The 24665-nt window shown below is 42.8% G+C and overlaps 1 protein-coding gene across 1 annotated transcript in view; it reads left to right on the top strand.

The window, feature by feature from the left end:
- Positions 1-24353, top strand: part of MAGIX (MAGI family member, X-linked) — a 35690-nt gene extending 11337 nt beyond the window's left edge. Inside the window, exons 4-10 of the mRNA XM_081939839.1 lie at positions 931-1476; positions 6495-6815; positions 12467-12616; positions 12799-12881; positions 16136-16279; positions 18555-18693; positions 21496-24353. Coding sequence (XP_081795965.1) covers positions 931-1476; positions 6495-6815; positions 12467-12616; positions 12799-12881; positions 16136-16279; positions 18555-18693; positions 21496-21989 — 1877 coding nt within the window. The 3' untranslated portion in view covers positions 21990-24353. The remainder of the gene's footprint in view (positions 1-930; positions 1477-6494; positions 6816-12466; positions 12617-12798; positions 12882-16135; positions 16280-18554; positions 18694-21495) is intronic.
- The last annotated feature ends 312 nt before the right edge of the window (positions 24354-24665 follow it).

The following is a 24665-nucleotide window of genomic DNA, read 5'->3' as shown; positions in this document are numbered from 1 at the left end:
CACACACACACACACACACACTTTATTTAAACCAGATTTGTATTTCAGTGATTGCATGACCTCTATATATGCCATACGCTAAATAAATAAACTTGAGGAAGGGAATCCCAACTGAATTCATTGAGGCTTATTTCTGAGCTGAAGTGGACCGGATTACCCTTTTCAAATTCAAGCAGACAAATGACTAGTTTATAATCATTTTATAGCCTTTCATTCCATAGCAATGACTAATCTTGGGTCAAGTTGATCTGGATACTTGAAATCCATTGAAATTTCCTATTTTACCCATTTAAATGTGACTGTGAATATGACATTTTGCCTCAGATTTCAACTGTTTTAGTATCTTGTGTTTTAGCAAGCATTTGCTTATTTATTTATTTTCACATGTATACCCCACTACAACCAGTTCTGCACTGGATTACTAAAGCTGCTCATAACATGCATCAATCATAAAAATTCATATCTGTACAAATACTTTCAAATACTAAGTGCTATGATATACCACCAGTAAGGTATTTAGGTCTCATTGCTTATAAGCTATTAAATAATATGGAAAAGTAAAAATGGTTGCATGTCAGTGATTAAATCTATTACATAAAATAGGTCAGGTACTGTCCTGCACTGGATCTGTATTTGACCAATGATTTTGTCTGGAGAATATCTGATGCAAAAATTGAGGTGAGATATTTAGCTTTGATTCAGTCCTCACCTTGACTTAAAGCAGAGTTAAGCAACTGAGTATCATGTGTAGGTTTAGATGTCCACTCCACCAGTCCTTGCCAGCATGGCCAGTGGCAAGATCTTGGGTGAAGTGTGGTTCCAAACAGCTGGAGGAGCCCAAGTTGCCATCCCTTTGGCCAAAGGATGCTGTGTTGTTGCCTGTCATGCATAGACCAAGATGGCTCTGTTTGTTTTCCTTCCACCTTGCAGTGAATGTCGTAGTAGTAGTTGACGGGAACTGTATCCTCCAATATACCCATCGTCAGTCACCTTGTTCCTGCCTTTCTGATGGGCAGCCTCTCTTGCCCCGACGCCCTCCACCAACTTACGGTGCTGTACCCCCCAGTCCCATTATCCCCAGAGGCCCAGCTTGCGGCCAAGAAGCTGGACCGGCCCCATCACGCAGGACCCGTGGACTCAGCGTCCGCTGTTGCACCAAAGCCTGTCTGGGCGATGAAGAGGAACATGCCGAGCGGCACCTCCATCGGGGGCCACCCTGCAGCCGCCTTACCCCCGTGCCCTTGCCCTGCAGCCCTTCTGGGCCCTGGTTTGGAGTAGGATCCCTCAGTGGAGGCAGGCGAGGGGCTCGGGTTGTGAAGATCTGGGACCGGCAGCGATGCCCTTTGCTGGAAGAAGGAGATGTCATCGCCAAGGTGAATGGGGCTGATGTCCGAGATCTGAGCCCTGGAGAAGTGGAGAGTGTGTTGCAGGAGCATATGCGAACAGGAGATGTGATCCTTCTGGTGGAAAGGAAAGGTGAGCGACATCAGCTCCAAGAACACGGGCTGTGTGGCTTTCTCCCCAAGTCTCTTGCTTAGCTCTGCCAGGCTGGGTTGGCATTTTGCTTTGCTTGCCTTTATGCCAGGGTTGATCCTGACAGCTGGAAGCAATCAGGAGGGAGAGCTCTGATCACTGCTTGGGGTGTGTGACAAAGGAGCAGAGTTCAAATTCTCTGCCAGAGGAGAACCACTATATAATGCTCAGACAAGGAGTTCACATTTATATGTAAGTTACATTAAATTAAGCTAATACAAACAGTTTGCAAAATGACTGTAAGCATGGTGCCATTATTACTAATAACAATGCCCTCATATCTCACTTTAGTCACAATTGGACTCTCACCTTAACCATACACCTGCGTTACAATCTTGCTTTAGCCACAGTTTTCATAAGAGCAGCAACACTACATGCTTAGTATAGATGCAACAGCGTTTCCTACAATGAATGATGCATGAAGGGGAGACACATTTCTTAAAACATCCATTTATGTGCATTGGAGAGCTGAGGCCTAATAGAAATTTCCAGGGTGTATAGTTCTGGTTATTGAAGAATGCATATCTTGTATAATTCACATTGCATTCTTGCATCGGGAGGCACCAAAAGCATTCCTGTATCCAAGACACTTTGATGCTAAGGCCAAGGTTGGGAAGCTGCCTTCTTCCATGTGCAGAAACCTGCCAACTCTTACTTCAACACTGGCAATGGTCCATCGCCACACCTGAGAACAGTTAAAAGGTGTACACATGGTCCTTGCATCAAAGGGAAATGAAGAAAGAGCTTAGAAACACCTGCAGTATCTGCTGCCTGAAATACTTGTTTCAGTTACTCAATGATTGGACTAGTCTTCCTGGATTCAAATGCAGTCCCATTCCTATCTGTAGGGGGCGCAATTCTAAATGATTTGGTGAGTGTGTGGGTGCCTTTGAGTCAGTGTTGACTCAACTACGTGAACTATTCCATGCCATTTTTGCCATTTTTCATAGCAAGGTTTTTCAGAAGTTGTTTGCCTTTGCTTTCTTTTTAGGGCTGAGAAAGAGAATGACTAGCCCAAGTCACTCAACTGGCTTCATACCTAAGGTAGAACTAGAAGTCGTGGTCTCCCAGTTTGTAGTCTAGTGCCTAAGCCACTGAACCAACCTAGCACTCAAATGATCTTAGAGTAGCCATTATGCCCATTTCAGCACATGAATGCTGCTTTGCTGATGCTCACTCCATCATGTCATCAGTGCCTTACAACAGAAGAAACCTTGAAACAAGAGTACCATGTCAGACTTGGTTGTTGCAAAGAAGCTTTTATATTGCCCAACGCAGCTCTCATCCACACACAATATTCAACAGTTCCGGTTCGGATCAGAAGCTGCCATATTTTATCATAAATGCTCATATGCTGGATGTGTCTTCTAACTGGGGTATAAATGTTGAAAATAGGTAAATGGCTTGCCTGTGACACTCATGCCACTTCATTCCACAAGTGAGTTGTAATAAATAGTACTGTATTCATGGAGTGAGAAAAAGATACTCTGAGATCTGAGAAAATGGGGCAGTTACTCTCTTGAAGGAAGATTGTAGAAGGCAATGAAAAACCTTTATGCAAAAAATGTATCATTTATTTAAAAATGAAATTTTTAGATTGTGCAATACTGATTTTGGTTCTTCTCCATGACCTCCTATTTCCCAACTTATCGGCATTTGAATTCGGACTGTTGGACTATGTGTGCATGATTTTTGTTTCACCTGTTCAAAGGGGATCATCTTCATTGTTTAGTCAGCTTTCCCAACCTGGAGATTTGTGCAGTTGTACAACCAGTTCTCGCTTACCAACTACCTTGTACACACCAGTCATTCAAAGTTACGACAGTGCTAGGAAAAAAAAATTGTGACCAATCCCTATATTTCTGACTTTCACAGCATTCCTCAATGACTGATCACCATTTGCGTACTTTGCAACTGACGTGCAATGGGTAAACTTAATATAGAAGGTAGAAGTAAAAGTGTTAGTCACGGTCAAATGATTCTTCAATTAGGGACTGTATTGCTTTACTTAATGACCAAAGGGGAATTAAGGTCATAAGCCCAGTTATTGTCACGTGATTTTCCTCTTAGAGTTGCTAAGTTGCCAGTCCCAACTGAGGCTGTTAAGTGAGGGCTAGTTATATTACCTCTAATATTCACCAAATTAGAAAAGGCTGGATTAAATAATGATGCTAGTATACAGTTAACTAAATGCTTTTATATATCAGCACTTAAAAAGCCAAAAGTACAGATAGCCTTCAAAATACGGTCACAATTGAGTCCAAAATTTCTGTTTCTAAGGAAGAGTTTTGCCCCATTTTTAAGACCTATCTTGCCACAGGTTGTAAGTGAATGTTGTGGTCCACCAGCAGCCTGAGGAGCTGGAAGCAGAGTCGGACAGTGAGGAGGTTGGGGAGGAACATGGGCCAGTCCTGGAGTCTGGGGAAGGCTCAAATGAGGGCTCTGCGTCAGAGAGAGAGAGGGGGCCAAGGTCATCTGGTAGTTATTTGCTGCCTCTGGAGCCTCCAGAGTCTGATATCAGCGAGGCAGAAGAACAGTGGCAGCCTGTTCCCAGTGTGCGCATGCACAGAGCTGCCAGAAGGCAATTAAGAAAACAGGGTCGATTCGGGAATAAGGCTTGGAGATGATTGGCCCCTCCCATAAAACATAAAAGAGGAGCGAACGGTACGTGAACTTTTGCAGGAAGCAATTAGTTCATCTGGTTGGTTCAAGCTTTGAGAAGTTCTGTTCCACTCTGTGCTAAGTTTGGCCTTGCAAAACAAATTTGACAATTAGGTCTCTGGCAGCAGTTCAAGGGAGATAAGGTGGGTGCTTATCAACATTCTCCTGAAAGACTGTGGCAACTCAGGCATACATCTGCCGGAATCTTCACACACTGTTTGTGAAGCCTTGCGAGCTGTGAATGACCATAATTCATAGTCGTATAAATAAAAGAGGTTTTGGGGGACTAAGATTGTGATTTATGCTTTCTCAGGAAGCCTAGGTCAGAATAATGAATCATTGCTGTTATTAAGTTAATAACACGGTAGCAAATTGAATCTGGCTTCTCCACTGACTTTACTTGTCAAAATAATCACAAAACATGATTGCAGAACCCCGGCACACTACAACCGTCATAAATATGAGTTAGTTGCCAAGCGTCCGAATCTCATGGCTATGGGGATGCTGTAACAGTTGTAAGACTGAAAAACAATTGTAAGTCACTTTTTTCAGTGCTGTTGTAACTTTGAACAGTCATCCAATGAATGGTTGTAAGTTGAGGACTACCTGTATTCATATTTAACACCAAATCATGGTTTTCAGCCTTTCAAAAGCTAACTGTGGTCTGATATCATGTTTTTCTTCTCTTTTGAAATCAAAAGGAGGAAATCAGAAGTTTCTGGAATTAAAAAATAAAGTCTTCTTCAAGATGAGCTTAATTTCTGCAGGATTTAGGGATATATCCATATAATTTTTTTGACATCAGAATCAAGCTGTTATTTCAGCTGTAGCCCTGGTATTCCCTGGAGATGTCCTATCTAGCTACAAACCAGATGTGGGTGCTTAGTTCAATAGGTTGCCTGATCCTATTGATCCCTAAATGTGGTTAGAGAACCGGTTTGATGTAGTGTTTAGTCACTAGGCTAAAAATCTGAAAACCATGAATTGTGCTTTGGGCATGAAGCCAGCTGGGTGACTTTGGGCCAGTAACACCTTGTCTTCCTAGGAAGAAGGTAAGGGCAACCACTTCTGAAAGACCTTGCCAAGAAAACTTCAGGGAGTAGTGATTACCAAAACTGGGCTATATAGTGAATTACAAGTTAACAATAATAATAGTTTATTCTGTTTGAAAACTGACTTTTCTGTACAGAAAACAGCCATCATTAAACTTGCTTTCACAAATAAAAGTTAATAATCATAGTTTGGCCAGACCTGGAAAATATAACAAGCTGCACTAATGGGAAACTAGGAAAATGTGTAAGCTTTAGGAAAGAATAGATTTAATTTCATGAAGTAAATCAGCCTGCTGTCAGTATTAATTGTTATGTGTAAACTGCATCCATATTACTGCATACAATTTTATGTTGGCTTCTAGATACTGTAAAAATTTACAGTTAACTTAGAGACCAGAAAAGATTGCTGCATAATGGGGGCCCAAACTGGATTAGTAAATATTCACATAGCTTAATTTATTCAATTTAGGCACTGTCAGAGTCAAAAATGATTTTGAGCAGCTCACAATGTAAGCAAAAAAATTAAAATACAACAACAATTCAAAATAAAACCAACAAAACTAATACAGTAAGTACATACATACGCAGAAGACAGCAGCATCGCTAAATCGAAGTGTATCCCCCGACAGCATCCAGATGGAAGACACACATTTCACCTTATGCTCTGTTGAAGAAAGGCAGAATATCAGTGACATAGAGCAGATTTTTGTCACGATTTGTCTGGTGCAAATTTACATCACCGGCTAATGGGGAAAAAATCTGTCTCTTTCAAAATGAAAGCTAAGTATAGCAAATACTATTTTGAGTGGTGGTTTTCATTTGCAAAGATCTGTCAAATTGATTTATAGCTGTACCCTCTCACATCAAGGTAAAACTTGTAGTGATTTGCCATGTTTGTGTTCCACCTTTCCTCCAGGAGTTCAGAGGACACACATAATACCCCCTCCTCTAGTTTTTTCTTCACATCACTCATATGGAGTAAGTTGGGCTTGTCCATAGTCGCTCAGTGAGCTTCATGACTGAGTGGAAATTTGACTTGTCATAGTCTCAATCCAGTCATTTAAACAGTAGGTCATACTGGCTTGAAGAATCAGAACCTGAAGACATAAATACTAGATATAAGATATACCAAGGTTGAGGTGTGACCAAATACTCCAATCACTGCTGAGAATATTAGTTATGTCGCTTGGTTCTGCAGTTGGCCATACCCCTAATGGAATTTTCCCTTTACCCTTCTTGTTCTTACAGGTCATCACTCCCATAGGCATCCTCAGGAAAACTGCTCTGTTAGACAAGAACATTTCTTGCCCAACTCCACTCATAATAAAAGTGGCCCTCAGGATCTTTCTAACCCTTGGGGAGGTCCCCCAGGTGACACTTTGACTGTGACCAGTTTCGTGGGTCCTGAACCTCGAAATGTACTTGTGTGTCCTGCTCGTTGTTCCCAGAGGCTGCGGAGGCCTCGCCCAGCAGGAGGGGCTGGGGACCCCATAAATGTGGATGGTCCAAAAGAACAACAAGGATGTAGCGTGGCACTATCAACCAATGGAGTTGCAGCTGGAAGAGCTGGTAAGGAGGATGGAAAATATTGCCAAAATTCCAAACGTACTCATGCTCTTTGAACCAATTCCAAATATTTTGCAAAACATATCTTTGTTGCTGTTGTTGATGCAACTGCCTTAGAAATGAAAACAAATGAGCTGGCACTTAAAGAAAATACAAAATAGACAATTGCACAATTTTTGTGTTAGGTAATGTTACGAAAGAGTTCAAGTTTCTGGGTTATCTGGAATCCCAAATGAGGACAGGTAATATAAAAAAAGCAGAGAATAGAGGAAGAAAAGGAATTAGGTCAAATGCGATCATCAAGTCTATTTTAACATTGTGAAGACTTTGTTGGTACATTGAATGTATTCTTTTAGTAGTAGGTGGCAGGTATCAGATTATGTCTGGCATTCTGAGGCAAAGAATGATTAAACACACACACTTTCCCAAATAAATGAGAATCCAGATCAATCTTTTTTTACCTTAGAATATAGGGGGAGGGCTGATAATTCAGAGGAGAACAGAAGTAAAGAGAAATACAAACATTTTAATATCAGAAAAGCTGAAATTATTTAATCAATAAAATTGGTGAGGACAAATTTAGAAACTGGAGGGAACATAATCTTCAAAACACAAAGACTCTGTTTCTATGGGAGAAAATATTCTGGTGATAGATTTCACTTTGTTAAATTTTATGTTTAAGTAAAAGAGGACTTTTGCTTCAGTATCTGGTGTGATAATTATTTTATTAGTTTATTCCCATTGCATAGTTCTGTAGAACTTCCACAACTTTGCACAAAGCAATCAAAAATGCCATGTCATATTTGGCATTTTCAAAATAATACCTTTAAAAAAAACCCTAAGGTTGCCAATCTTTGTTATATCAAGCATCTCCGGCTGACATCTTTCAATATATCTGCACTACAATCATTGTTCCATTTCAAGAAGAATAGCTATTTTGCTACTAAAACACCAGTTGTGTGACATTTTAAAAATTGCACGTGTATGATTATAGGATTCAAGTCCATGAGGACATGCAGTAATAAATATATTGATTTTGAAGTATCACTTGGATTTTTAAGTTTACATTGGGGAAATCTATTTCCTTTCTTCGTGGCATGACAAAAAGTACATTACTCTAAATTTTCTGTGCGCACGTATTGGGGGCAGGAAAGAGAATGCTAAGAAGCAGTCCAGCATAGTAGTGAAACAAGGGTGAAGTCAGTGTAATTTTGTAAACAACCTTCTTGGTCTTTTGCTTGAATAATAGAATGGGAAAGCAAATGCAATTGATTTCTGATCATTGGAGAAAGCACCTGTCTCTCACCCTGTGTTTAGAGGATTACAAGCCTTAATTTTGTTTCCATGTGAGAGTAAATAACAAGGGTTCAACTCTTTTAAACATACACGCCCACATGCACCGAGCAACTTGTTCCTCCTGGTTCTGAATAGGTTAAGCGTCAGCCACTCCGTTCCCTCCCCTGAAAGTCCTTGGTTTATCAGGCAAAGGAAAAAATTCCTGAGAGGGGGTCAGAGAAGAAAGGAGGGCAAAGAGGAGCAGCCGTGCCAGAAGACTTGCTCCCTGTTTTAACTTCTTCCCTGATTGTTCCGTCACCCTCTCTACCTGAAAATGTTTGAGCAAGTTCAAACCTTCCTACGCCACATCCAGGACTTTAAACGTAAATATCCACTGTCTACCATTTTGTTTGTTATTGATTTTTTTTTGGGGGGGGAGGAGAGTGGGGGGGTGATGCGGGAGTCCAGCTTACTTAAGACTAAAACTGAAGGAGGAGGGAGAGGATCAAGGGGACTGTTTTCTGGTAACTGCATATTGTTTAAAAGCCCTTATGGGGTTGTTTACTATCAATGATCAGGAAGGCAATTATTTTATTAGCGTAGAAATCATTCAGCTTGTTTGAAAGTTTGGATGCACTGAAGATCTTAGGAAGGTAAAGATCTTTTGTAAGATCAGAGGGTATTGAGCTGTAAATGAGTAGCATGGGGGGGGGGAAGTTCATTGGGATTTGGGTCATATTGCCGGACAATATCAGCAATAGCAGATATAATTTTTACCCCACACCGCAAACCCCCAAACAGGTGCCAAAAAGAAGAAAACCTGGAACTGATTTTTACTTTTAAAAAACTGAGCTTAGTTCTGAATTTGAAAACAAGTAAGAATGCAAGTCCACTGATTGCCCCTCCCCCTGATACACACCTCAACTTCTCTTTAAGTGTTTCATTTTGGGTATTTTTTTTTTTTACATCTGCTCTTGGCTGGTAGATTCTGAGGTTCAAGTAAATCAACAAATCAGTTTCGGCAGCTTGATGTCTTCTCACCCTGATGCATGTTGTAGGGAGCAAAGGATAAAATTGTTTGAGGGACGCACATGAGGAAGGACAGTGTGTCTGCAAGAGATCTAGGCATTTTTCCCCAGGTAACCCTGAATAGGTTTTCAGGTGGAGAGTTCTTAAGCTTATTGATCAAAAGAAAGTTAGGAATTCTGCAACAATTAACTTTTTTCCTCCAAACAGTTTTTCTTTGGAAAGAAAAATGATGGAAATGAGAAACAGTGGGGGCTTTGCAAAAGGAGGGCATGACAATTATGGATTTTTTGTTTAAAAACAAACATAAATAAATTTTAAAAGGCCTCATCTAGAACAATCCTTAAATTGGAGGGCTGCAGTTTTTCTTCTTATCTTTTGATCATGTGTCAAAACAAGCCAGCCTTGTTTTATAAATTGTAGGTTCAATTGAACAAGGATTCTTTTTCCCTTTTTGTTTGCAGCAAGACTTAAGAGTATTCTAGACAAATGGGTTGCAGGAAGCACCACCAAGGTAGCTGCTGTGTACAGGGGAACATAGTCTAAACAACTGTCAGAAAACAATTTGGGGTTTCAACTCAAGCCGGGTTTGCACAAGAATAAATAAAAATGAGATCCAGACAGCTGTGAGGAAATATTTATTCCTAAAAGCAAACAGTTTGCCTTTAGGGGCAGTCACAGAGAAATGGGGTACAGTGGTAGACTTTATAAGAGGAGCTTGTCCAGGGTGTGGAAGTGTCTAGATGCTGATTCTAGGATGACACTTGAGGTGTGTGTGTGTGTGTGTGTGTGTGTGTGTGTGTGTATTCTTGTGAACATGCAATTCTGCTAGGGGACTTAATTAACTCTCTTTGTGTTTGCAGGCTTTATCCTTTGATATGTGGATTAGGTCAGGGTAAATTATTTGGGAGTTTGAGGAAGTCCTCAAAGGGCAAAGGATTTTCCCTCATTTGCTGTTTTTACTTAATTAATTTAATTTCAGCTTGACTGTCTATTATCTAGTCGAAATGATTTTGAGACCAGTGTGGATTCTGTTAATATTTTAAGATGGGAGGATGGAAAAGGTATATAGAATCAAATATATTTGGATATAAAACTTCTCATACAACTCTGGAGGATCTCATGTTCTGAGGCTACTACGAACTAAGAAGAGTGAATGAAAATATATAGATTAAGGGGATCTTCTTGTAAGATAGCAAATTTCAGCAGCAATATGTCGACGTGGAAATCTCCCATCTAGTGTCCCAGTGAAGTTAAATATTCAGGTTTGGGCATAGGTGTTAAACATAAACACCTATGCAGGTATCTGATTCCCACATTATGTGGCACAAGGAATTACATTTTAGGTATACTTATTCGCCTTTCAGGAGTAGCTCTGGTGTTCAATATATTTGGAAGGAACGTTTTGTTTTTTAAAAAAATACACAGGTCATAGTGGCATTATTTAGTCTTTTTCTTGATCAGAGAGAGCAGATATCCAGGCGGCAATGGAGATGTCAGGGCGGAGTGAAATTATATCTGAGCGTAGGAATAGGGCAGCATGGGATTAGGCAAGGCTCCCAAACAGATGGATTGGGGAACATCTTGGTCTGTGCAGGCTGATTTAAAGCAAAAGCAAAAACATAAAACATAACCTGTAAATTAATGTACATCTGCTGACATGGCTCCTAATTATTCCTTCTTCCCACCCCTGAATACGCACTTAATTAGAAGGGGAATGAAAGCAATTTTGCAGCCTCATAAGGGTGCTTTTTTTTTACCCCAGGCTTCAGTTTACAAGTAGTAGAAGAGGTGTGGGATATGTGATGCTCACATTGCCTAGAGCTGAGGTGTAGGCTAAATATCAGGACCCAGCATAGTACCCCTCAGGGAGAAGCCCCCCCCCCAAATTAATGTGTTTACATAAACCAGACCAAACTACCTATTTAACCGTTGTTATGTAGGTTTTGCCCCATTTTACAATGGAGCACAGTTGTTAAGTGAATTACTGCAGTTGTTAAGTTAGTATCACAGTTGGTAAGTGAATCTGGCTTCCCCATTGACTTTGCTTGTCAATCAAAGGAATCACATGACTCCCAAGTCACTGCAACCGTCATAAATACATGCCAGTTGCCAAGCAGCAGAGTTCTGATCATGTGACATGGGGATACTGCAATAGTTGTAAGCATGGAAAAACAGTTGTAAGTCACTTTCTTCAGTGCTGTTGTAACTTCAAATAGGAAACAAATGTCAAGAGTTATCTGTACTTAGATTCAGCTGCCTGTTTCAGAATCTGATAACAATATTGCATCTCAAAAATTTCTGCAGGGAATTTCCTTCCATGCTTTCAGTCTAGCAAATTGAGGTCATATGGTTTCACGGAGAAAGTTTTCACCAAATCCTCACTTTGAGATGCATTTCTTTTCTGAGATTGTCATGTGATGTAGAAACACACATACACACACCACCACCAGCAGTACATCTATACAAATGTATAAAAGAATCATTGAATTGACTAAAGTAGTATTCCAGATCTGAAATGGTTGACTGTTTTAAAAAGTTTAGCAGGGGATTTGTTTCATCTTCATCTTTTTTTTTCACGGATTTATTGCTTTAAAAGAAAAAAGAGTAACCTAACAGGTAAAGGGAGACGGTGGCTCAGTGGCTAAGACACTGAGTTTGTCGGTCAGAAAGGTCAGCAGTTTGGTGGTTCGAACCCCTAGCGCTGCATAACGGAGTGAGCTCCCGTTACTTGTCCCAGCTTCTGCCAACCTAGCAGTTCGAAAGCATGTAAAAAAATGCAAGTAGAAAAATAGGGACCACCTTTGGTGGGAAGGTAACAGCATTCCATGTGCCCCCAGCGCTTAGTCATGCCGGCCACATGACCACGGAGACGTCTTCGGACAGCACTGGCTCTTCGACTTTGAAACGGAGATGAGCACCGCCTCCTAGAGTCAAGAACAACTAGCACATACTGTATGTGCGAGGGGAACCTTTACCTTTAACAAGTGAAAAGAAGAAAATGAAAAAATAATTATACAGAAATATCTCAAAGCGGTCAGAGGAATTAGCATGATTTCACAGTCAGTGCTCTGTTTAATCTTTGATTAGAAATTAATCCTAGAAATTATTAAGTTGTATATATAAGTATATTAAACAGTTTTTAACAATGTAATTAAGAATATAAATGTCTGGGATAAGTGCCCAAATATTCAGTAGTTGTTGTTTAAAAATACAAAAGGAAAAAAAAACCTACTAAAACATTGTAAGATAAATGTTAACCCCTTGATTGTCCTCCGTTTATCGACATTTGGAAACAAAATGTGTGGATGTTGCCATCCTCCCTTACTGATCCATCTGCTTTCTCCTCTCAGCCAGTTCCCTGGGACCCCATCACAAAGAGAGCCCCTCTCATGAGGAAGACACGGGTCTCTTAGCTCGGCTGACCCATGGTGAGGTTGGGAGTGTCTTCCGCCAGGCGGGAAACAGGGTACGCATGAAAATCCGGAATCGCAAGGAGGCAGGTGAGTGATGACAAGGAACAGGGAAAGAATTGGTTGGTGGGGAAAGGGGGAATTGGAAGCCGAGGCTCAAGGAAGGAGGAAGAGGAGGTGGGGTGGTGCTGATGGGCTGGAGTAAAGACAAAAGGAAACACGGGGTAGCGGAGAGTCCTTTCCCAGAATTGATTCTGTCCGTTTGCTTCTAGGCGCTTCCAGTGATTTAAACTCTGCTGATATCGAAGTGGGGGAATGTCCATGGAGTCCCACCTCTCACCTCACTCAGCCTCAGGTATTGGAGAGCCAGAACCCAGCATGGTGATAAGGGTGAGGCCAAGGAAGGTTGGCATGTTAAATTGGCAAAGGACAGGAGGAAAATGGGGATTGTAGGAGGAGTCTACTAGCATTTTCTGTGGACTAAGGTGTTTCATTAACGGGCATGAGCTTTCATGAGCTGTGCTTCTCTTCATGAACATTTGCAAAAACGTATTTTCTCCAATATAAGTGCTTCTGAGCTTGACACTTTTTTATTTGCTCCACAACTTACGAGGACAGCATCTGAAGAAGGGAGCTGCAGTTCATGAAAGCTCATGCCCTTTAATAAATATTTGCCAGTCATAAAAGTTGCTACCACACTCCTCTGAGGAAAATAGAGGTGAGGCTGAGTTAGAGATACCTGGAAGGGTTCTTCTGCAGACTATCTCTACTAGGACCTACCTCAGTGATGGCGAACTTTTTTTGGTTCGCGTGCCATAAGTGGGGGGAGCACAGGAGGTTCGTGTGCGGGCGTGCCGCACCCATGTGATGCGCAACCCTCCAGTGCGCAAGCACGCACTACAGGCGCAACCCCCCATTTTCTGCATGCTTTTGTTGCCCTCCCCAGGCTCCAGAGGCTTTATAGGAGCCTAGGGAGGGTGAAAACAGCCTTCACCCACCCACCCCCGAGGCCCTGTGGAGGCTTCAGGGACCTTCAGAAGGGTTCCCTGAAGCCTCCAAAGCAGTCAAAACGACCCTCCGAGCAAACCGGAAGTGACTTCCGGTTTGCTCGGAGGGTTGTTTTGAGCGCTCCAAAGGCATCAGGGATCTTCAGGAGGCTTCCCTGAAGCCTTTGGAGCACTCAAAACGACCCTCTGAGCAAACCGAAAGTCCGTTCCCGAACTTCCGGTTTGCCCATAGGGCCATTTTTTTGCAGTCTGGAGGCTTCAGGGAAGTTCATAAAGCCTTTGGAGGGCCTTGGGGGGGCGGGGGGGCTCTTTTTGCCCTCCCCAGGCTCCTATAAAGCCTCTGGAGCCTGGGGAGGGCGAAAAATGGCTTTAAAAAAGGCTGAACTCAGCTGGCCAGCGCACCCATGCGTACTGGCCAGCTGACAGGGCAGCGCCTTGCGTGCCCTGACAAATGGCTCCGTGTGCCACCTATGGCATGCGTGCCATAGGTTCCCCATCCCGGACCTACCTCATTTCCTGCAACATGCTGGTTCTGTCCACACGAGCCTTTCCATCTCAGGATTAGCTGTCCTTGTGCCACAGGCACACCTCTTTCTCCTCCATGGCCAATCACTGCCACAATCTGAGAGAAGGGGTAGAGCCCATCTGCCAACCAGTCAGGAGATTCAGAATGGGTGACGGGTCATCCTGGCGGTTGATGAGAGGAGTTGGATGGTATACCTGTAGTTTCTTCAGAAAGGGAACTGTAGAGTAAGTGTGAGGGGAAAAAGCAGAGTAGATTGGTCAAGGTGTTGGAACATGTGTTCCTCTTGTGGTTGGAAGAAATAATTCTATGTTGCTCTTAAAAAAGTATAATAGCAAGTGAACAACAAGTGATGCAGAGAATCAAAAGGGGGGGAGGTGTAACGAGGTGTAACAGAAGGTGTTCAAAATCAAGACGATGACCTCATCTTTTTTATCCAAACCACACCCCTTTTTTGCATGAAATGCTGCACAATCACTATCCTCCTCTGTGGATGACCCAGGCTGGCCACACCCCTGAACCAGTTTTCTGGTCGCTGCTGCTGTTGCCAGCATATTGTTTAGTAGTGTGCATGCGTGCGCAGTTCACTGTAAATTTTGTGCATGCGCAAAGCGAACCGCTAGTAAAACCGGGAGCAACCCATCTCTGTTTGAAGAGAGTTCTCAAATGCTACTCAACCATCCTGCAGAAATTTCTTCTGAAGATTCAGTAAAACCTACGTATTTATGGGAAGCACAATATTTTTTTTCTGTTAGTTGGGTTAAAAATCTTCAACAGCCTATGTTACACATTTAGGCTGTTCCGTTGAGTCTGAGGTTCTGTATAGACACTTGGATTTTTAACTCGGTTTGTTTCTAGGAATCCATTACATTTTTAAGTGAGAAGTCCAGGTTTCTGGCTCAGCTTTCCCCGGCTTGATTCTTTTCAAATGTTATTAATCCACTCTTCCTGAGAGTTTTGATATTCCCAATCCATCTGAAAGCATACATTGGGGAAGGGTAAGATAATTTATAAACAGACAGACAACACAGAGGCTTGCTGGCTGCTGCTGCTGGTCAGGCAGCAAGAGGTTGGCAATGGCTCTGCAAACTCTGTAGTCAGTCAGACACAATTCATTTCCCTGGTTGGTGTTTGTGGTCTCCAGTTAATTGTAAGGAATGCTTGTCCCTTTATTTGCGGTGGACTAGAATGTGTCTTTAGGGCTCAACCACTTCCTTGTTACATTGGTTGAATATTGTCTTCCTCTTGCATTGCACGAGACCAAAAACTAAATGGGTGTAATTTAATAAAGGGTATTAAAGTTGTTATCCTGCAATTCAGATCAGATTTTATTCAAGTTGAGGGAACTTGTGGTGATTTATGTTCAATTGTAACCCAGCTCAGATGACTTAGTATTGGTCACATATGGCTCCAGCATTAAATGTTGATCGGCAGTGCACCTCAACCAATCTAGAATCTTTAAAGTTGAGCCAGGGTTGTTGTTTTTTTAAACAACAAATTAATAAAATAAAAATATAATTCTGTTGTCACAGATGACTTTCTTTTCCATTTTGAAGCATACCAGATGGTATTTTTCACTAGATGTGAAAATCCTGCTGGGAATCCTGGGAATAATCAGATGATGTACAGCACCTGTGAGTTGTGTTCTAGCCTAGTGTTTCTCAGCAACTTTAAGACGAGTAGACTTCAACTCCCAGAATTCCCCAGAATCCTGGCTGGGAAATCCTGGGAGTTCAAGTCCACATACCTTAAAGTTACTGAGGTTGAGAAATACTGTTTTAGCCTATTTACAGTATAGCAATAACTTTAGAAATGGCTTTTTATTTTATTTTGAAAGATGTAACTACTGGCACCTCTATGATTATTTCTTGAGTAGAGTCGATGTGTCCTTACCTATATTGAATGCTTCTTGTGAATGCACAGATTGCAGGATACTGCCATGGTTTCCATTGCAAGAGATATCGTTTGGCCCCTAAAATGATTTTCTTATTCACATAGTTTTTCTGTGGTTTGCTGTTGTTAAGAAAAGACATTGGATCAGCAGCCTTCTCTGGATTGTGATCTCTCCCTGCTCCACAGGAATCTGGCCAGTATTCAGTGGAGCTGCTACGAGGGCCCAGCGGCTTCGGATTCAGTCTAAGGGGCGGAAGTGAATATAATATGGACATCTATGTCTTAGCTCTTATGGAAGGTGGGCCAGCACAGCAATGTGGCAAGATTCAGGTATGTGATGATGTTCTCAGGAAATGAGCACCAATGCAAAGTTGCTGAGGCCAGGCAGACATGGATCGGTTTTCAGGAGACTTGTAGATGAAAGTGACTTTCTCTCTCCCTCTCTCTCCCCCACTCTCTTTCTCTCTCTCTCTCCCTCCCTCTCTCTCTCTCTCTCCCTCCCTCCCCCCTCTCTCTCTCTCTCTCTCTCTCTCACACACACACACACACACACACACACACACACACACTCCTGAAACCTTAGCTATTGTACAATCTAACATTGTAGAACATAGGTTGGATCGAGCATAGCATACAGCTTTCTAGTCCTATACTACTTGGCAAGGAAACATATGTATAGTCAGGGGTGGGATTGAACATTTGCTGGGTGGGCTTGGCTATGGGGGTGTAGCCTAGTCGGCTTCCTGCACCACAGCGGGGGGGGGGACTTTCCTCCCTCCCCAGGCTCCAGAGGCTTTCTTCGAGCCTCCAGGAGGGTGAAAATGGCCTCCCCAGGCTCTGGAGGCTTGTTTTTAGACTTCCGGTACTTCTGGTAGGCCCGTTTTTCTCCCTTCCAGAGTCTCCATGCGCGCCCTGCACTTACCTCACATCCAAAACGGGCCACGTGGAGACTCAGGGGAGGGGTGGGAGGGATCAGCCAGTCCTTGCAACTACTAGTTCAGCAAACCAGATTAAAATTAACATCCAAACTGGCTGAATCCCACCCAGTATCTAATTCTAACTATGTAAGTTATTATACATGAGTTTTCTCTGGTGCCCTCCATTTGTCCAAAAAAAAAATGATTCCAGAATTTTCCATCCAGCTGAGCCATTACAGATAGTTCTTGGAGTTGCAATTCACGCATCCGGATTGTGCCAAAATTGTGGAAGGCTACTATAAATTGTATGGCATCATGCAATAAAAATTCTGTTTTTCCTCTCCTCCTTCCATTTTCCTTTTCTCCATTCTTCCAAAAGACACTTGTAAGGGAGCCAGCCATTTTAGCCATATTCATTCAACCCACCCAACCCAAACAACCAAGCTCAGAGAACACCAAGGACTCCACATATTCTGTCCCACTTACCTGCGCTTCAGTACCTTTAGACCCCATTGATTCTTCTTCCGGATGTAAGAGACCTGCCCATTGATAGAAACACTGGAACAGTTTAGGGCGCCCTTATATAACTCTGTGCTTCTACACCAGCATATTTCCCAATTTTCTTCCAACCAAAAGGGATGTCAAAGATAGGAATTCCTGCCTCTGATGCGGATTGTGAGCAGAACATCTTTGTTGAGGATTATCGCTATGACACGCCACATCACACACAAAAGCATGCAAGTCCTTGAAGCTGATTTGGATTTTTAAAAAAACTTATGCTTTTCTTTTAATAGATGGAATATATACTGCCAGCTACCTAGAAATGAATAAATATATAACCTTCATTTAACCAATTCACGTTTCACTCACTTTTCATTCTAACACAATATTCACCAACCTAATACAAGAGCCGGCTTCTGGGTCCTTCCTAGCAACAGGAGCAGTAATAGCTTAATGGCCCCTAAAGAGCTATCAGATCATTGACATCACTTGATCAGATTCTCTTGTTTCACAGTTCCACTCGATAATCCAGGTCTATGTTTAATGATATAATCTGAAGTTTCACCTTCAGAATATGAGTTGCGAGTCAGTTTCTAATCTTAGCCATAGCCAGGTCTAACCTTACCTTGCTTATCACTGCTAAGTAATTTTAAGGAAGTCATTATTCCACAGGTTTCCATCTGAAATACAAGGGTAATATACTTGCCTTTCCAATGTATTCTAGAATAATTTTGCAATAAGCAAAACAGTTTGAGCTCTCTGTCAATACAACTCTGGGTATTTAATGCACAAATCTACATATCCACTGCAGACTCTGACAAAAAATATACGGGTCGTCCTTGTTTAGTGGCCACAATTGGGACCAGCCACTCGGTTGTCAGGCAAAGCGGTCACTAAGTGAAACCACAACTGCGCTTAGGATCTAAAGCTGCTTTACAGACCTGTGACAGTCATAAATGTGAGCATTGAGATTGAAAGTTGTTGGGTTTTTTCCATCGCTGTCGCTACTGCAAACAGTTGCTAAGAGAGGCAGTTGCTAAACGATGACTACCTGGATATTCTACTGTAGCGCTTGAGATTTGTGACTAAGAGCTTGAAAACGTATGGAAATGCTCTGGGAAAACTCAGGCACATCCGCAATCTGTTTGTGGGGATGGTAGCTTTTTCATGCTAAAACACTGTGACAGGTGAGCGATCAGCTGGTGGAAATCAACGGGGAGTCCACAGCAGGAATGACGCATGCCCAGGCGGTGGAACACATCCGCAGCGGTGGGAGCCGAATACGACTGGTGCTGAAGAGGGGCAACGGATTCATTCCCGACTATGGTACGTCCATGTCTCTTCTGGCCTCTTCTCCTCTCTCCGTTCCTTCTTTAAATAAGAAATCGTCTGCTTTGCGCTAAATATCCTGCTCTAATGTAGGAGTGGGGAAACTATGGCCCCTTTTCTGATTTGTGGACTTCAACTCCCAGAATTCTTGAGCGTGGCTGGCTCAGGAATTCTGTGAGTTGAAGTTGACGTTCACAAGTCAGAAAAGGGGCCATAGTTCCCCATCTTTGTGCTAATGCCACAAATGTGCTAAGGCATAAGTTCCAATCCAGAGGGGTTGACCTACAATGTCCTTTTTTTCAACCTTGTTCTTTATTGAAAACGGCAGGATATTCTGGTGATTGTTACCCCAGAAATAAACAGAGGGAGAAGAGGGCATTGGCCTTCTCCTCTGACTTAAGAGAGGAGTTACAATCTAGAGCAACAAATCATGCAATTAGTGCCTTCCCCAAAAGCTTCTTTAGCTGCCTTTTTCCTTTGAAGGGCCTTTGCAGGAGCAGATTTTGGGTCTTCGATATTCACCCCTCTCTTCTCTTCTTTTTTCTTTCCTGCCCCGTTGCCCTTCGTATGTCCAACCCTCCATGCACTAACCCAACCCTCACATGATACTGTCTGATTCCCTCTTCCCACCTAATCTGTGCCAACTTCATCTTAACCTTTTTGGTCTGTGATTGGCTTCATACCACCCCCCACCCCCTGCCTTCCTGATCTGTGCTGGCCTTGTGATTTTCCTGCCACTTCCTCACCCCCCCAAGTCTCTATCTGTCTCCGCCCCACAGGGCAGCTGCTGGCCAGCCTGGCTCTCTGCGTGACCAACTCCCCCCGGGGGGAACCCTGCTTCTGCCTCGTGGGACGGGTCGAACATAAATGGTGGGTGCCCTGCCCCCAGTGGGACCAACCCTCCCACTCAGCCACTCCCCCATCTCTTCCTTGGTTTCCTGGGGAATCACATCCAAGCTAAAGGGAGCTCCCATCTCTTTCTGTAGGGGAAGATGATCCTATTGAAGCCAGCCCTCGTTCCCTGAATTCCCATCCCCCATTTAATATCCGGCCTTAGTCTCCCTGATTTCTTTCCCAAAGAAACCTACTCCAACGCTTGTGTATTCTACAATTCTGCATAGCAATAGAAAGGGAGCAATAGCCACATAAGCCACTTGAGAAGACAGAGGTGATATTTTTAGGCAGCGGAGTTTATTTGGAAGAGCATGTTTAAACTTATTTCCCCACTTTCAGGAGAGAGCTTTAAAAATATCAGCTTTTTATGTTAGGAACAAAAACTGCAATGCTGATTAGCTAGAATTTACAATGTTAAAAAAATCATGATTGCCCAGGCTTCTGCACTGAAATCAATTTTTAGAATAAATTTACCATCCGTTCTAATGTTTGCTCTCTTTAAAAGCAACTTTCTAGTCATTAGAATTATTATTATTAGTCATTCTAGTCATTTGTAAGGACGTGGTGGCTCAGTGGCTAAGACACTGAGCTTGTCAGAAAGATCGGCAGTTCAGCTGTTCGAATCTCTAGCGCCGTGTAACAGAGTGAGCTCCCGTTACTTGTCCCAGCTTCTGCCATCCTAGCAGTTCGAAAGCATGTAAAAATGCAAGTAGAAAAATAGGGATCACTTTGGTGGGAAGGTAACAGGATTCTGTGCGCCTTCGGCATTTAGTCATGACCACGGAGACGTCTTTGAAGCGCGCTAGCTCTTCGGCTTTGAAATAGAGATGAGCATTGCCTCCTAGAGTCAGGAACAACTAGTACATACGTATGAGAGAACCTTTACCTTCACCTTAGTCATTAGAATTGTGAAGATCAGATTTAAAGTTTAGGGCAAGTAGTAGATAACATCTTTAAAAATAGAGGGTAGGATTTGAAGGAGCTAGGACAACAGGGCCGCGCCTTAAAGAGTGATCATTAGAATCAATTAAGCTTTTGCAATGCAGAAGTTAGATATTTTATAATGCTATCATTGCTCGTAATTACTCTTTTTCGGTTTTTCACTGGTTTATTTGGAATTTATTTTCCATGCATTTGTATGTTAGGAAATATAATCACATTTCCTCACACACACCAAAATGTGCCATGCCCATTAAAAACTTCTCTGCAACCCCATCTGAAGCAGACATAATATGACGAGATAGCAGACATTTGGTAGAACGTTATTATAATACTCTCCTGAAATGCCAAGAGCCAAATTCTGTGATTCTTTGACATGTCCTTTCTGGGCCTTTTGACATATTGTCCCCCATCATAGTTGAATGAATCTCTTGATCGGGGAAATCATTTTCAAAGATCAACTCCCTATCCTGACAGAATTAACTTATAGGTTTTTAGAGACAAGTATTCTGGAAATCAGAGAACAAGCGGTTTCTTTTAGTCCAGGAAGCAGTTGTCCCACCTAAAAGTTCAGAGGAAAGGCATTCCTTAGCAACATCTTAAATAGTCTAGACTTGTAAATAGTAGATATGGTTGCCAACCACTGAATATTTGAGTCTATTTGTTCGGCCAATAAACTTTATTCTGCCAGAAAAGTAATCCTCAGGTACCTAAGGAGGACCTAGTAAAATCCAGATATTACCCTGGCTTCACCCTACCAATAGCTCTCTACCAATAGCTCCTACCCTGGTTCCAATTTATCTGGTCTTAACTAGAATACCACTGTTTCTATAATCTAATGTCAACTAATACTTAGACACAGTAGAGAGCTTGCAGTAGTATTTGATTCTTTGGGGCCTGTCCTATCAGCTCATTCTTCAAACCCAATCTCTTTTGTTCTACTCACTGATCTCCTCTTTTTCCTAGATCGTGTGTTCAGCCAGAGCTCCACTAAGACACAGCAGCAGGTGCTAGAGGCTGAGGACAAAGCCAGGCACCGGCACAGGAAACCAAACCGGTCCATGGTCTCCCAGCATGTGGGACAGAACCTTGGCGATGGAGATGACAGAGAAGCAGCAGTCTGCAACGTCAGGCAGCAGCTCCCTAAAGTCCACCCGTCTGGCCAGTTGCACCAGACCTCCAGCAAGGCTCAGGGAGAGGAAGAAGAGGACAGAGAACAGGGTCGGAGGCCTTATAAGCAGGGAACGAATGGGGAGAGCGAGAGTGACAGCCACAAGCTACTTTCTCCCCGGCCTAGCAGGAAATTGCGGTCAGACTTGGTCCCTGGGCCTTGGCTAGTACCCAGTAAGGAACGACTGTCCCGGGCCCTCTGGGGGGTCTGTATGGGACAAGGAGAGGAAGAAGTCCAAAAAGGCAACCCAGGGAGAGGGAAGGGCATGGAGGTAAAGAGACGGAGTTAAGCCAAGCAACGTTGGGCTCAGTACAATCATGTTAAGAACTACACAGTGCCTGGCAATGGTTAGTGGCACTGACCATCTCCATCTGGATTAGGCCATATTCTCCTTTCCAGTGTTTGTTTTTGTTCAGGGTCTTCTCCTCCACTCACACTATGCAAAGGCATTTTTCATTTTGCTCTCCCCATCCCATTTTCTCACAACTACACTATGCAATGATAGCTTTCCGAGGCCACTTCGTGCAGTTCTCCTGGAATTGGGCAGCAGAATTTTCAATTCTCTGGCCGCCATTCCCTTTTCCCAAGAACTGTTGATGGCGTTTCCATTGCTACAATTTCCAACCCTTTGTGGTCTGCAGCTTTCTAAAGCCAGTGTTTTTGAAACGACATTTGTAGAAATGTCTGGGCTCCTGAGATTTACCAGGCCTTTTTTCCAATGAGAAAAACAAAAGACCACTATTGGCAGGTGAGTTACCTGTGGAGCAGTTTATTGCTCGTTTTGTTCTGCCCAAGGTAGATTTTGTCACGTCTGCAGAATATTCTGCAGCCTACAGGGATTCCAGTGTCCATTTCAGTGAATTTACATGGAGCTGGGTTTGAGTTACTCTATCCTGCAAACTTGTCGTAGATTCACCTGTAACAGCGTTCTGGAGGGAAGCTGAGTCGGTGGATATTCTGCTGCTGTATATTAATTTTCACTGATTAATCATTTTCTGATTTCTCAGGAAGTCTGTGGAGCAGCCTTACCCAACTTGGTATTTTCCAAATGTGTCAGCACATGAGAATTCCTAACGGTGGGGAATTCTGGAAGTAGGAACCTTTAAACATCTAGCAGGCATCAGTAAAGGCTTCTCTGAAGCATTAAAAATCGCTGTTCAGATGTCTTTCCCTCCCTCTCTTATCTTTCATGATCATGCAGTAGAGGGGCTGCTGCTGCCCCCCCCTTTCCATCCAATATAGCACAATCACTCTTTTTGCTGGGGTGGCCGACAGTCCTCTTCGTCCATTCTGCTCACTGGTCACTCAAGCTAAGAACTACAAAGGCCGGGGTACCTTTTTCTCCTCAGCCACCCAGAAGGCAGTTATGTTCTCTACTTTGCTAGAGGCAGCCATAGCCAAATGAAGGAGCATGAAATCTCCTGTATGCATAAAACAAACTTTGTGTGCTGGGGGGGGGGGGATTCATAACAGCCTGTGACCCTCTGGTTCGATTGCCGGCCAACAGGAAGCTTCACATGCCTCAGCCAGTCACAGATGCACCATGGCCCTGTTAGTCAGCATGGTTTGTTTGGCTTCTGTCTGTTGTGGGTTTCTGTGCTGCTGAAAACGCATAGCTCTTGGCAAAGGATTGTGGCAAGAGGAAGTCAGACAAAGCATGGCTAACATCTCCTGAGCAGGAAGTGCAGTGTCAGTAAAAGCAAGGGGCAGAAAAGTTTTGATCTAAATTGCTTGATTGACAGTCGTTTGCTTCTGATCAGATCTATTGTTCACCACTCGGTTCCTTCCCTTGACGTCGAAGACTCATCACGGCATACTGGGGAAGTCGGATGTTGGCCCAAGCTTTAAACATGCAGGCATACAATTCTGCCTTGTGCTCTCTCTCTCTCTGGATGTGGGAGATATCATGTGCATTGCATGTAGTATGCAAACATGATCCAATGTGAAATGTGCATGTGTCTGCAAGATGCGTATAGATGAACATTTGGCTGGGCTTGTGCTTCACACAAAGTTCAGGAATCACTCGTGTACATGCAGATCCATGCTGCTTTGCATGCCAAAGCCATGAGGCATCTAAGAACTCAAATCAAATTGCATCCAGAAGGCACACCATGCAAGGTTTCAGAAGCTAGCTATCGTGCAATACTGCCACCCACATTTCCTGTGCAAAGAAATGCTAGTTTACCAATCTGGAGGGAAACCACATCCCTCAACCCCAATAGGGTCTGATTCTGTGGTGCATTTACAGAGGTTGGCTGCTCGGTGGCCCATCCTTAGAAGTTCTTCTGGAATGAAACATTGAAGCTGGTTCTTCTGCAGGTTGTAGACACACAAGTGACTTGACAGGGTCAAACAGGGTCAGGGTTTCTAAGCAACTCTGCAGGTGCCTTTTTGGCTTTTTAACTGGAGATGGAAAGACAGTGAGGAAGCAGCTTTAGTGCAGTGCAGTTATGGAAAGCAAATTATTTTTTAAAAGTAAATCTTATAATTATTATACATTAAAAGATTCTGATTTTTAAAAGTGCTTCTGTTGGCTTACTTTTGCTTCCACAAGCTGTGTGTTATGAATCGGCAAACATTTGTTTTAAGATTTGAAAATCAGTACTTGCTTCTAGTGAACTTGTAGCATTGGCCTGGATGGGGCCAAGTGGATAAGATGTCCCGCACAGACGAAAATAAAATATAATTCTTTGGTATTCAGACAACTAATGGGAACAGGGATTTCCATATTGGGACAATTGATCCTGTTTCACGTGGGAATGTGTATCTGCATTAATTACGTTCGCAGAAAGCTGTTTTGCTGCATAGATTTCTGGATGATTCAGGTTGACTGGGACTCCTATGCACACGAGCATCCTATCTGTGTTAATTTTTCTGCTCGATGAAAATGAACCCATAACAACGTTTGAACTCATTTTATACCTTGAGCTAATCATTTCCCAAGATTTACACTATCGTAGTGTAG

Source organism: Natrix helvetica (genome assembly GCF_964273705.1).
Source record: "Natrix helvetica genome assembly, chromosome: 1".
NCBI lineage: Eukaryota > Metazoa > Chordata > Lepidosauria > Squamata > Natricidae > Natrix > Natrix helvetica.
Note: the sequence above shows the minus strand (reverse complement) of the source record. Positions and strands in the feature narration are given on the sequence as shown.